The sequence below is a fragment of the Rasamsonia byssochlamydoides genome (assembly GCF_041956645.1).
Source record: "Rasamsonia byssochlamydoides strain NRRL 3658 unplaced genomic scaffold VTN77scaffold_2, whole genome shotgun sequence".
NCBI classification, from domain to species: Eukaryota; Fungi; Ascomycota; class Eurotiomycetes; order Eurotiales; family Trichocomaceae; genus Rasamsonia; species Rasamsonia byssochlamydoides.
In genome coordinates this window covers 414,451-427,896 of record NW_027192385.1, presented here as the reverse complement: position 1 = coordinate 427,896, position 13,446 = coordinate 414,451, and the positions used below count along the sequence as shown (strand labels likewise).

General features: G+C 48.7%; 7 protein-coding genes across 7 annotated transcripts; 3 read left to right on the top strand and 4 right to left on the bottom strand.

The window, feature by feature from the left end:
• Nucleotides 1-76: 76 nt before the first annotated feature.
• Nucleotides 77-1,397, top strand: VTN77DRAFT_2712 (uncharacterized protein; the record flags this gene model as incomplete). The annotated part of the gene is made up of 6 exons (XM_069418582.1): nt 77-250; nt 358-377; nt 448-479; nt 538-599; nt 664-788; nt 848-1,397. The coding sequence occupies 6 exons, from the start codon at nt 77-79 to the stop codon at nt 1,395-1,397; spliced, it is 963 nt and encodes a 320-aa protein (XP_069282193.1).
• A 535-nt stretch (nt 1,398-1,932) lies between these two features.
• On the top strand, nt 1,933-3,567 carry VTN77DRAFT_2711 (uncharacterized protein; the record flags this gene model as incomplete). The annotated part of the gene is made up of 1 exon (XM_069418581.1): nt 1,933-3,567. The coding sequence occupies one exon, from the start codon at nt 1,933-1,935 to the stop codon at nt 3,565-3,567; it is 1,635 nt and encodes a 544-aa protein (XP_069282192.1).
• Nucleotides 3,568-4,202: 635 nt separating this feature from the next.
• VTN77DRAFT_2710 (uncharacterized protein) lies at nt 4,203-6,085 on the top strand (the record flags this gene model as incomplete). The annotated part of the gene is made up of 2 exons (XM_069418580.1): nt 4,203-4,393; nt 4,486-6,085. The coding sequence occupies 2 exons, from the start codon at nt 4,203-4,205 to the stop codon at nt 6,083-6,085; spliced, it is 1,791 nt and encodes a 596-aa protein (XP_069282191.1).
• Nucleotides 6,086-6,347: 262 nt separating this feature from the next.
• On the bottom strand, nt 6,348-7,205 carry VTN77DRAFT_2709 (uncharacterized protein; the record flags this gene model as incomplete). The annotated part of the gene is made up of 2 exons (XM_069418578.1): nt 6,348-6,862; nt 6,962-7,205. The coding sequence occupies 2 exons, from the start codon at nt 7,203-7,205 to the stop codon at nt 6,348-6,350; spliced, it is 759 nt and encodes a 252-aa protein (XP_069282190.1).
• Nucleotides 7,206-8,655: 1,450 nt separating this feature from the next.
• VTN77DRAFT_2708 (uncharacterized protein) lies at nt 8,656-9,519 on the bottom strand (the record flags this gene model as incomplete). The annotated part of the gene is made up of 1 exon (XM_069418577.1): nt 8,656-9,519. One exon carries the CDS (start codon nt 9,517-9,519, stop codon nt 8,656-8,658), a length of 864 nt encoding a protein of 287 aa, XP_069282189.1.
• Nucleotides 9,520-10,696: 1,177 nt separating this feature from the next.
• VTN77DRAFT_2707 (uncharacterized protein) lies at nt 10,697-11,488 on the bottom strand (the record flags this gene model as incomplete). Its single annotated transcript, XM_069418576.1, has 1 exon — nt 10,697-11,488. One exon carries the CDS (start codon nt 11,486-11,488, stop codon nt 10,697-10,699), a length of 792 nt encoding a protein of 263 aa, XP_069282188.1.
• A 236-nt stretch (nt 11,489-11,724) lies between these two features.
• Nucleotides 11,725-12,659, bottom strand: VTN77DRAFT_2706 (uncharacterized protein; the record flags this gene model as incomplete). The annotated part of the gene is made up of 4 exons (XM_069418575.1): nt 11,725-11,912; nt 11,982-12,315; nt 12,374-12,446; nt 12,505-12,659. 4 exons carry the CDS (start codon nt 12,657-12,659, stop codon nt 11,725-11,727), a joined length of 750 nt encoding a protein of 249 aa, XP_069282187.1.
• Nucleotides 12,660-13,446: the final 787 nt, after the last annotated feature.

Below are 13,446 nucleotides of genomic sequence, written 5' to 3'. Positions count from 1 at the left end.
GTTTAAACTCAACTTAATCCCATCAATTGTTTGATGAACATTTCTCTCTGTCTCTCAGGAGATCTCTGTCCTACGAATGATGATGTTTTCTCAGTCGAGGTTATTGCTCTCGTTGGCCGTCTCCGCTGGACTGTTGATCGGAAGCGCTGTAGCAGCTCCGATCTCGTCGAGTCTCCAGTACATTTTGAAAAATACCCATGGAAGTACAGCCTATGAGTACCCTACAGACTTGACGCAGGGAATCATGCCCGTAAGTCTTATACTTGTTGCAGTGACCACCGAAAAAAAATGAAGGGGATGCCGGTCCCTTGGTTTCAAGGACGTGAAACTGATATACTCCAACCTTCTGTCCTGTAGATACCTGTACACTCGCATAAGTATGCTTGTCTCCGCACATCCAATGGCTGAAGAATCTGGGCTTTCCCCTTGGATGCTGACGTCTTCAAGTGACTATTGGAGAGACGTGCCGTTCTACACCGGTATGAATACAACGACCAGGGGACGGCAATGTCTCCGAACGTGGCTGACGTTGTGAAGCTCTCTCAAAGGGGTGTATCTCAACTGAAGCGGATGTGTGGCTGATCAATGGCACTCTTTATGTATGCATCTCCCACCGTATCTTGTGTGACTTTCTACTTCTGCGGAATGCTTACAGTTGCACAGGTGGGACATGACGAGTCATCCTTAACCGAAGAAAGGACTCTCCAATCTCTTTATATCGACCCTATTCTCGATGTGCTGAAACGTCAAAACCCGATGACTCGCTTCGTGTCTTCAAAGACCAAGAAGTAGGCATTGTCTGTCCGGTCCTGATCTCATTGACTAATGGTTCTGTACTTTCTTGCAGTGGGGTTTGGGATGTTGATCGTGAACAGACGCTCTATTTCTTCATCGATGCCAAAACTTCGGGTCCGGAGACTTTCGAAGCTGTGATCTCCGCCCTTGCTCCTCTGCGCGAACAGGGTTATCTCACGACATTGAAGGATAACAAGACTATTATCAACGGCCCTGTCACAGTAATCGGAACGGGTAATACACCACTGAGCATGGTTGGTCCTGTGGCCAATCGCGACTACTTCTTCGATGGTCCTCTCGAGTCCTTGAGTGAACCGCAATATGCGGATATCACGTCTCTAATCTCCCCTATCGCGTCCACCGACTTTTCGGCTATTTTTGGGACGCTGAGTTCGGATACGGATCCGATCTTTTCGGAAGATCAACTAAGTGTGCTGCGACAACAGATTGCCACGGCGAAAAGCCGAGGCATAGGCGCCCGGTACTGGGGGACGCCATATTTTCCAATTAGGAAAAGAGATGAGGTCTGGAGGACATTATTGCGGGAGGGTGTCGCCCTTTTAAATGCAGACGACTTGGATGCAGTCGCACAATACTTCTGAGGTGCTTTATGATGATGGCTCTTTCGATTACTAGACTTGTAGACCTTAATATCAGCACATTCGTGAGTTTCAGACATGAGCATGAAAGGGATGATATTGATTCTCTTATCTACAGCTATTTCTGATGATTATATAGCTTTGGCTGTCCATATAAATAGTTTTGTCATTGATTGTCGTGAAACAGTTTTTCTTCCAACCAACCTACACACAAAGACCTTGCGTGGCACGGCCCCATTGAGACTACTCCATACCTTTACCAGACCCACCTTAATTCAGTCCTAAGGGAGAAGATAGATATAGCTAAATCCTCACATACATGACCATAAAAAGGAGTCATACCCTGCTCTCTCGATTTAAATCTTGTGTACGAGGCCATTGGATACAACTCACGTGATCACGTGATCAGGTTTCCACTCTACGCGCTCTGTACCGCGGACGCGCTGCCAGTAAATGACGCCCTTGAGAAATCAATTGCGCGCGCACAAACTGGACTGAACACTAGCTCCAATCCTCTTGTTCATGAAGCGGAGTTCCCATGTCGAAGCAGAACTTGGCTGACCTCCTCGTGGAGGTTCTGCCCAAAGATGTCAAGCTCAATGTTCGTCACGTCTCGACTCCTCCAACGCGCTGCGAGGCAATCTTCTCGGCCCCACCGGGTGAAGATCCAGAGACGACGTTCTGTGAAAACCATTTTCTAGTCATCACCGTCAATCGTAATGAGAAGATCGAAGAGGAGATCGCGGTGTTTGGGATCGAGGTCCTGATCTACACGACTGATCGCCTTACGACGCTGTTTGTCTCCAAGGCGGACTCGACCGGATACCTGCATTTGCTACATGTTCCCCCCAAGACTTCGTTGCTCAGGCTGATTTCCACTACATTTCTCTCCTATCTAGTGCAGACTCACCAGCGGCCAGGTGTCAGGCTGGTTCTCTCATTATTTGCTCGTGCGCAGAACCAGTATCTGTTTCCTGGTAGCGTTGACAATGCAGGGAAACATGTCCTGGATGATCGGGGTCTGATCAAATGGTGGTGTCGAGCGATTGATCCCATCCTACGAGAATATGCACTGGAGTCGCAAGAATCCGAGAACAAGGGTCTACTCGATGAGGCCGTCGAAAGCGTCAAGAGTTCGGCCACGGCATACCTGCTAGTCCCGGGCTGTGACAAGTACGAGACAAGAGCGTTCTTTCCAGAAACGGCAAAATCAGACGAAAAGAATCATCCGCGATGGCGTAATTCTTATCCTCTCCATCAAATCTGCAGGCATCCTGGGGCACCTCCCAGGTGCTTAATCCCGCGGTTTCCAGATGACCCAAAGGCACGCTTTCTGATCGATTTGGATGACGAGTTGCCAGAAGTGTCGAAGGCGGATGGCTCTTCAACGCAACAGGGAGCAGGGCAGTGGAGGAGCGTTAAATCTTTAGATCAATTTTGGGAGATGATGTCCTTTCGACAGGAATGCTCTGCCGGCAGGCTCGTTGGATTTCTATGGTTGGTCATCAATCCTCCCGGTTTACTCAATTCAGACGACCTGTCAAACCAGATGCAGGGGTCGCGAACTTCGCAAACCGACGACGCAAAGGTCTCACAAGGCCGCCCAGAAGAGGTGTCGACAACGAAACCCGCACAGAATCAACCGAGCCACCATGAAAGCGCTTCATCACTTCCGGATCCACGCTCGTCTCTCGAAGGAAGAACAGACGTCCAGACAGATAATAATCCCTTTTTCTGGCCGGAAACTGGACGAGGGGAGGTAATTCTGGATGATTCGGGCTACAAAAGCGCAACTGATCTTCTTCTTGAGCAAGACTTCGAGAACGAGGAAGTCGCCATGACCAGCACGATGGCTTGGATTCGCAAGGTTGCCTCTCTCGCTGACTTGTTATGGTGGGGTCAACCTGTTACAGGAAAGAGAGATATCTCAGAGATAACTCCAAAGCCCTCGACCACAAACAACTTAATGGATTCAGGCCTAATAGTCCGAAAGAGGAAGAAGGAAAACCAAGAGGCTGGGAATGGGACGAGCCCTGAAACTGACGGAGTCAATCCTTCGGCAGTGGAGCAAGACGAGACTCAGTCGAGGCAGACTGACAAGTCAGCAGAAACTTCCACCCCTGGAGTCAATGTTCTCAATGCCAGCTTTATTAGAAAGAAAAAGAAAACTTAACCTGAAGCATGTAGACCTAGATACCATGACGATATTTTCGGATTGTGTGGGTTTCTAATACATGGAGACTGAAAGGTAGCTTTACCAAAGTCACACATATTCCATGTACTGTACCAATAGCAAATATATTTGGAGAACCCCCTCAGATGCTACAATCTTGAACTATGTACTAGACTGAGACAGGAATTAGCTGTTTCTGGAACAAAACTAAGTGGAACACCAAGTCCTAGGGGATGGATTTCTAGCCTTCTGGTTGGAGAATATCAGCATAATTTGAAACTACTCTGTACAGACATCCGTAATTGAAAGATTGAGGTAATGAGGGTCGTTTTCAAAACGTTGGCTGCAGATCTGCAGATCTCCATTTGCGGGCCACCACGGCACCACGCACCGAGCCCACCGAACTGACTCCGTAAGTAATAATTTATCTCTCTTCACGACTCTTTTACTAAAATAGACAAGCCGGCCCTTCCGATGACTACTGACAATAATAACCCACTGGTTCCATCATCTCAGGCAGACATATTTTAAAAAGGATTTCTCTGTCTTTTTTTTTCTCCTTTTTCTTTCTTCTGTCCTAGAATGGTCTCGTCATTGGGTGCATTCTTCTTCTGCATCGTTGTTCATTCCCGCCCATGCTAGGGGTCCAGCTGAGTTCGAGCTCATCCGTTGTTGTCCAACGTGCCGCCTTCAGCGGTGGTGGCTCGGTGCAGCCTCCATCATCATTATCGTCGTCGTCGTCGTGGCTGGTTGTTACTCTGGGATGGGCAGCTCTCGTCTGGTATCTGACGGTTGTGGCCGTTTGTGCGCTGGGGTATTTTCAAATGTGAGCTAGGTTTGCCTTGCTGCTGTCTCTATTCGTCTGGTTCTTCCCGAGCGAATCAGTTGCAAAGACTAAAGGAATTGAGTTCATTTCAGATGGAGACACTACTCCAGAACGCTGTCGAGGTCCGTCTCGTCGACGTCCCCTGATGCACCTCATGTCACGGTCATTCGACCCGTCAAGGGCCTCGAGCCGTATCTCTACGAATGTCTGGCGGCGACATTGCGGCAAGACTACCCCTGCGATAAGTTGACGACCTACATCTGCGTTTCAACACGCAAGGACCCGTCCTTCCCGACGCTGGAGAAGCTCCTCGCAGATTTTCCAGATTCTGACGTGCGAATTCTCGTCGAAGAGGAGGACCCGTTGCTTCAGGACAATGGCGAGCATTCGTACTCGTTGGGCCCCAATCCCAAGATCAGGAACATGAGCCGGGCATACAGGGAAGCCAAGGGAGATATCCTATGGATCGTCGATTGCAATGTCTGGGTCGGCAAGGGCGTCTGCGGGCGGATGGTGGACAGATTATGCGGGTTTGGCCAAGGCAATGGGAAGAAGTACAAATTTGTACATCACTTGCCCATTGTGGTGAATGTAGATGAAAAGGAGAGACTGGGGGAGGAAGGTCGATCGCTACTCAATGGCCACAATTCCTTGAATGGCGACGCGAGCCGAACGCCGGCAAAGGAGGGCAGTCTGACTTCTTTGCTACAGGACGGTGGTGGCCGTCTGGAGGAATTATTTCTCTCCTCATCGCACGCGAAAATGTACACGGCGATTAATACCGTTCTCATTGCGCCTTGCATCGTGGGCAAATCGAATATGTTTCGCCGCTCGCATCTGAACTACCTTACCCGTCCTTCCCCTGACGATCCTCACCCGCGACATCCTGGCATCGATTACTTCTCGGACAACATCTGCGAGGATCACCTGATCGGCGACCTCCTCTGGAAGAACAAAATCCGGGAGGAAAAGGAGCTCGGAGAGCAATGGGGTAAACATGCGATGGTCTTTGGAGACTTCGCTATTCAGCCAGTTGCCAACATGAGCGTCAAAGCCTATATCGCACGTCGTGTTCGCTGGCTGCGCGTACGGAAGTTCACGGTTCTTCTGGCGACCCTCGTGGAACCGGGAACAGAGTCACTGCTCTGCTCTTTGTATGGCGCGTTCGGTGTGACTACGGCTCTGGCCTCGCTCCTTCAGAACTATGGGAGTATATTGGGCTCGTATCTGAGCACGTGGAACGCTTTCTTCATATTCTGGTCTCTGAGCATCGTGATCTGGGCCGCCGTCGACTGGACGCTCTATTTGAAACTCCACTCCGCAGCGACGGTCGAGCTCGACGAGCACACGGCACCATTCGCGCGGCCAATACCGAAAGGCCGCATCGCGAGACGCCCATTCCTCCATTGGCTCGCCGCCTGGATCGGACGAGAGGCGCTGGCCTTCCCGATCTGGGCGTGGGCCGTCTACGGCGGCACGACGGTAGTCTGGCGAGACCGGTCCTTCAAGGTCTCCTTTGACGCGAAAGCGCGAGAAATTGACGCTTCCGCAGCGGGGAGACTTCATCGGGGGGTGGCCGCGGATTCATCGTACTCGAATGGTGTAACTCCTACTACTGCTATTGCTACGAGGAAGACAACCTCTCCCAATCAGCGGAAAGATGACCGGAACAATAAAATCCGGCAAGATTGATGGAATGATGAATATATATACAAGTGTAATTAATAGAATAGTGACGATATAGCCTATATGCGTATATGTGTTGGGCTTATGATAAACTAATAAACAATGATAGACTATTGGATAGGTATAGGTATAGGTATCTAGGGTTAGGAGAAAGAGATTGTCTCATCTGTGATTCTAGAATTGTCTAGGTACTTGGTATCTATCTTCTCACCTCCCCACTCCTTCGTAGCCGTAGCAAATTGCGTTAGTTAGTTCGTTCGTCCGTTTATTATGATGTCGTCGCATTCGTCTCCTCAACACCCTCCATCTCATCATGGCCGTTCATGGTCACGTTCGTGGTCGTGTCCCCTTCGGCGGAATTTCCATTTCCATCTCCATTTCCAACAGGAGCCTCAAATCGCGCTCCCTTGTCACAACCGAGCAGCCACTCGACGACCTGTCTAGCTTTAGATGGTGGCGGTGGCGGCGCCTGCTCCTCCTCGCCCTCTTCTTTCTTGCCATTTTCTCCCTCACCGTTCTCTTCCCCTCCTTCTCCTTTTTCTTCAACTTCAGGCTCCGAAGACCAATCCACCCGCTCAGCGAGGAAGAGCGCGTCGTGGCCTGCGTCGTTCTTGGCGCCCACATCGGCGCCAGCTTCGACCAGGGCCTTGACGCAGTCGAGATGCGTGTTCAGGGCGGCCCAGTGCAGGGGCGTGTTGCCGGAGTGGTTGCGGAAGTTGATGAATGCGGCGATGTCTTCTCCTCCTTCTTGTTGTAGGGTTTGGAGGAGGAAGGTGAGGAGTTCTGTTGCATACATACTCGTGGGTCAGAGTGTCGATAGAGAAGCTTTCTCATCCCTATAATCAAGGGAAAACTATGTGTGGATGTACATCTGATACATACCAACATTCCCATTCGCGGCCGGCCAATGCAACAGACACGCGCCCGTGCCGCCTTCACTCTCCTCCTCCGTGTCGATCGCCGAGCGTATGATCGCCGACGCAGACGCGTTGTACTCCCTGCTCAGCTTCTCGATCTCGGCCTGCAGCGCGTCCAGGTCGCCCAGTCGGGCGTCGTAGATGAGTTCGTCGATCGCCTCGAAGGTGAGGGCGATGGGTGCTTTGGGGTTTTCGGGGCGGGTTGCCATTGTCTTCTCTTCTCTCTTTCTCTGTCTTTTTTCTTTCTTTCTTCTTTTGTCTGCCTCCCTCCTCCGCTTCTTAACCTGTTGTGAAGTAGGTAGGGATATTTAATTCAACTGAACAAGACCTTTGCTGGGTGGTCTATCAAGTTTGGATAGTCCGGCCCAACGCTGGTGCGAACTGTATACAGACAGTCGCTAGACGGGCAGGTAGACAGATAGATAAATAGATAGACAGACAGGGACAAACAAGCAGATCAATCAAAAAAGAATCAATGTCCAGATGTCCAGTTAGGTATCACTTCTGCCTTCGCTGTTGGATTGGAATATGCAATCCAAGACGTATTAGTCAGTCAGCCAGTCTCTCGGGATGGGCCTATGGTCTCGGGTTAGTATGTGTATGCGGTGTGGTGTGGTCTGGTCACTTGGACATCTTCGAGATTCTTAATAGAAAAGGGGCCAATGAAATGAGCTAGTATACAGAGACAATGAATGATGAAGAAAAAAAAAGAAAAAAAAAGCTACAATGTACGAGTATGGACGTAATCAACAGGAAAGAGTATGTAGCAGCCCCCTGGCTCATCGTCTCTCCTCCCACGCCCAAGAAGAACAACATAATAAAGATATATTTTTTGCAGGACACTTCTAGCAGGAACAAACAGATCGACAACCCCACCGCTAATCTAGACAAGTATCCATTCTGGAGATGTGGCCTCTGATTTGCCATTCATTTCATTGAAACTTCTTGATAGTGGGGATGAGGAGGGGGCATAAATTTTTTATATATACCACCAGAAGAACATCAACACCAGACAACAACAAAAAGAACAAGTCCGCAGAATAAAAAAGAAAGATCAAACTTACTTACCGAGAGGACTGTAACTAAACGAAAATAAAATTTATATTCCTTGGGATATCTTTCTGCTTGTAAATGGTGAGATCAACGGTAGTCTTCCATTGGTTCCAGGGAGAAATTCTAAGAATCTCTTTCCGGGGAAGGTGTTGTCACGTGACTTAGATATCCGGAATGACGATCTGTTGGAGGAAAAAGAGCTAATGATAAAGTCGACTATTTGCTAACAGGGGAGAAAAAAAATAATAGATTATTGGCACCATTTACGTAGGTTGTGGCATGACTCGAGAAAGTGAAGAAACTATGAAATATAAACGAAACTGTAAGAGAGCCAGCTACTAATAAAATGCCTAAGGCTAGCCCTGATTATTACCTATGAAACTTCTACCTACACCTGCCTTTGTTAAGTCCATGGTAAACCAACAGCTGAAAACTCCATTGTTGATGCACAATGCCAGATAGACCGCCCGGTCAAAAGAAAGAAAGAAGAAAAAAAATGCATAATGCGCCGCTCAGAGGTATCATCGCCAACCACATCCGGAAAGCCCCAAATATTAAATCAAGACACAAGAATGGAAGAAAAAAAAAGTCAAAAGAAAAGCGACGTCAATCGCGTAGCCACGCTCTCCGCTTCTCTTCTTTCCGTTGTCGTCTCTTCTCCTGAAAAGCTTTCAATTCCTTCTTACTGAGCTTCCTCGCACTCCGCTCGGCCTTCAGGCTCCTTCCATCATGGCTATTGGCAGCGGCGTCAACATCGAAATAAGCGTACATCTGTCGGCGAGCCTTGTTTTCGTCGTTGAACCTCTCGGGCGTTAAGGATGCCGGCTGCCACTTGCCTGTGAACCGGTTGAACGCTCCGGTCGCCGTATACGTTTGACTCGGGTCAACAACTCCTGCAGCCCCGTAACCATTGCCAGCGGCAGCGGCAGCAGCAGCCTGGCGGTCCTGCTCATATTGCTGTGCGTAAGGAGCCGTGGGATCATAGTCACCGTGAATGGCGGGATTGTAGCCACCGGCCACCGGCCTTGATGACGATGCCGCCTGCTCTCCTGCGCCCGGCGTGCCTATCGAGGCCTCTGGCACGCGTGGATTCTCCCACTGCGACACCCCCGTAAACCGGTTGTAGAAGTAGTACGCCTGGACGTTACTATCCCAGATTGGTTCCCATCCATCATCTTCCTGGCCTGGCGGCGCTTCGTTGGGGAGCGGCGGGGCCTCCTCAGCTGGTAAAGGTGGCGCTGATGAAACTTCTCCCTCCTCTTTCTCTTCCCTCTTCTCCTTTTCCTTCTCCTCACCTTGATCTTCCGATTTTTCCTGAGCTTTGTCTTCCGGATTCATTGGCTCCTTCTCCGTGTGTTCTCCGTCTTCCAATTCCTGGGACGTCGTCTGAGGCGACGACTCGGGCTTCGAGGTTTCCTGATCGGCTTTGGGAGTGCTGTTCCCAGAGTCGGGGGAAGCGTCGGCAGACATCCTGTATTAGCAGAGATGCAGTGTTAAGAGGCGGGAGGATAAGGGAAAATGACGGAGGATTCTCAGTAACGTAACGTGACTTCTACACGTCTTTGCCCGCAAAGAGTGTTTCGGTTTCCTGTGATTCGATAGAGCTGCGAATTCGGATCGGCGACGGATGGGATCATATCTTCCGCCCTAGTCCGCTTTCGGACTAGCCGTCCCGCGCGAGGCAACGGCACCTGCCTAATTGAGAAGGTTGACTTACTCCCTTCCAGATTAATATATTATTTTTCAGTTGTAATATTCAAGTATTCTTATCACTTTCCTCGTAATCAAGCAAATATATCTATATCGGAAGTGAAAGGTGGCAAGCTTCTATATATATAGAGGTACCGTAATGGAAATGGCCGTATTTAGTGACAGTGGTAATGACGATGCTGGAGTTGCCACCTCCTTCGTAAAAGCCAAATATTTTTGGACGGTGATATATAGGAGTCAAGAAGGGAAAGGAACATCGAATTCAGACTGCAGGTAACGCCATATAGAACAACTGTTCTCAGTGGTTGGACTGTAGATGGCAAGAAGTACGGAGTACACCGAATGAGAATGGTGAGGGTGTATCCTCGCGGTGAACTTGGACAAAGCTACCACCGTATATTGTATGATACTCTACTGTCTAGGAGCTTGGGTAATACTGCTTATCCGATCAGATTGGAAATCAGCCAATTGAGAGATTCTATGCTTGTTGGGTAGAAAATGCTACTAGTCATGATTTCCACCGCACCCAATTCTCCCGCGAAACTTGATTAACATTGATTTAATTATTTCTTAACATAATTATACAGTAACTATATTAATGAAATATATTTTCTTATATATCGTTTTAAATTGATTTAGTCTACTTATCATATCACATATCGCGATGCCCAAGATATAATGTGGGTTGATATTCTATTATTGCGATTAGAGGCATCCACAATAATAAGCTCGAATTAGCGGAGAGAAACATGATCCATTATTGTACTGTACATCAATTTCACGACTAGAATATGAGTACCTGATAAATCGACGCTGAAAATGACCGTCTGTGACGCGTGAGAGTCCCTGATGGGTCGAACTCTGGTTCCTCGTTCACCTGTTCCTCACCATCTGCTTAAATGAACGGTAGATATTACATTTCTTGCCTTCTCAAGTGTCACTTTCCGCCGCTCCGCTCAAATATCGCCTTCACGCCAGTCCTCCCTTTCTTAACCGCGGGAATAAACATGTCCGCTACGACCTCGACATCTGCGTGGCTCATCTCATGGAGAACCAGTCGCGATCCGTTCGTGCGATGCTGGCCAAACCGGCGGAAGATGCCGCCCAGCGCCATATACAGCTCCGCGTATGCCAGGTTGATCCCGGCACACTGTCGGGTCCCCTTCGAGAAAGAGACCAGGTAGCGATCGAGCCGGGGGTTCTCGAGCCAGCGGTCAGGACGGAACTCGCCTGGATGGGGGAAAATGTCCGGGTTTCGATGCACCAGGACCGTCGACATCGAAACCGGTGTTCCCATGGGGATCTCATAACTGTCGTCGAGCTTCAAGACCTGATCGGGTGCAACACGGGCCAGTCGAGACGTCACGCCGTAGGAGAGCCGAAGCGCTTCTTGGATACACGCTGTTAGGTACGGCAAGCGCTCCAATTCAGGCCATTTCGGCGGCCCGTTGGTCTGGGGGTTGTCTGGGAAAAAAGATTGCAGCTCTTCTTCCAAGCGGGTCCGGATCGATGGGTTCGAAAGGATGTGAAACATTGCTACCGTGAGCGCCCAGGCTGTCGTCTCGGTGCCAGCTCCTACCACCACTTGCCCTTCCTGCCAGAGTCGGTTGAGCTGCTTGTCGGAATCGGACAGATTGCTCTCGATGATGTCGTGGAAGATCGTCTTGTGGGACGCTGTTTTGTAACTTTTGTCTTTTCCGCTCTGGATATCCTTGATTTGCTGGGCCATTCGCTGTAGTCATAATAATAATGCGTTCCTTAATCAGATAGTACACCGGTAACGAACGTTTGTCCGAATCTAGTACTTACTGCTTGAAAGGCAACGGCCTTCCCCAGTCTGGAAGAATTAGCAATTGACCCAGAAATGAAATTAGGGAAAAAAAAAGAAAACCAAAAGAGAGAGAGAGCAATAATGACATAATAATATCAAGCTGTTCCTTCCTCTGCTATTTAATAATAAATTACTCACCCTTCATCAACACGTTTCGCCATCCACAGGGGAATCGACTGACCCACGGTCAAAATCCAGTTCATATGCTTCGTCCAATGACTCATGGCGCTGAAAGAGAGCATCGTCTCGTGGAATACGGAGTCAAACTCGGGATGCTGGAGATGATGGTTACATCTCGCGAAAGAATACTCCATGACGACGTCTGCAGAAGAAATCTTCGTCAATACATCACACCATTACTCCCATGTCTTTCAAATGTAGTATATCGCACCACTTGTAAAAGCAGAGAACATAAGTGTCAGCGGGATCGGTTGTCCCGACTGCCGAAAGCCCTCGAGACGGTCCAGCATCTCGTTGAGCTTCTCCTGAATGACCGGTTCGAGCCGATACACGCTGGCCTTGGAAAAGAATGGATTCAGCGCCGCCCGACGCCTGCGATGAACATGGTGATCGACCGTCCCGATGGCCGCGCCCGGCGTTCCGAACTGCTTGCTGTAGAGGGTGGTTTTATTGCGCTTCTGCTGCTGCGATTGCGAATACAGAAGGGCGTAGAAATCTGGATCCGACACGTGCAGTTCCTCGGGGTTGATTCGTACGATGGGACCCTTTCAATAATAACATGAACAAGCCTTCAGAAGTCATATGGATAAGGATACTACCAACGTAACGGCGATGCATTTTCTCGATTTCCCAAATATACTTCCCGCCACAGATCGCATCGTAATAGAACTCATACCTGCATACAGTCATATGTCAGTTAGTTTTCTCCTTTTAAGTGTGAACTCCAGACTCACCACCAGGTCAATGCAGCGAGCTTGGGTCCAGGGAAGTGAGCGATCGGACTGAGATAGAGGCGATAGACCGCACTGCTTAAAAGATACAGACAGAGAAGCACAAAAAGGAGAATCGCAGCATTGCTGATATTGTATGTTTCTTGGAGGGTTTCCATTGCATAAGCCGACCTTATCCAGGTTTTTCTTTTTAACTGTTTGGCTGTAATTGTATCAAGATTTCACACTGCAGTCATGTTAGAAAGGAAGACTTCAACTTCCATCAGCCGGTTGGAGGGGTAAAAAAAAAAGAAACTCATTTCAGCTTGTTTGGGCACCCATACATATACTGCTGACTATCCACTGACGATCAATTTTAATTAGAACTGATTACCATTCGGACTGGTTCTGAGGGGGGGGAAGGACAGGGGGTTGCAGAAAAGGTCAGGTGACACTTTCTGCATGGGTTTCGAAAATCTCATATCATTCTTTAGTAGTAAAACAAGCCTTCAACGACTCACTTCGCTTGTCTAGGCTTTTGCCTAAGACTATATACCAGCTAAGTAATGCCTAATGTGCCCCTTATATAGGCCTTACTATATGCCTCACGATAGTACTTATAATAGGCTTTGTAGGGCCTTCGCTATATAGGCTTCGAGAATCCAAAAGTTGCTCTCGAATATTCACATATGAAGTTGCTGCTCTGAGAAAGCAGAGTTATTAAACAGGGAATGAAAGCTTCGACATATACGATCTGACCTAGGAAGTGTAGCAGACAGCTAAAAAAAAAAGCAATGTTTGTTTGACTATAAAGGTTAAGAAACATAAGTAATAGTCTACGAGAACAATTACATATATAGAGTTGCATTTATAATCATGAAATCAGCACCATCATCATAACGGCTACCATATAACTGCCGATATCCTCAGGAATAGGCAGTGCATGTACACTTCGTTCCTGCTCCA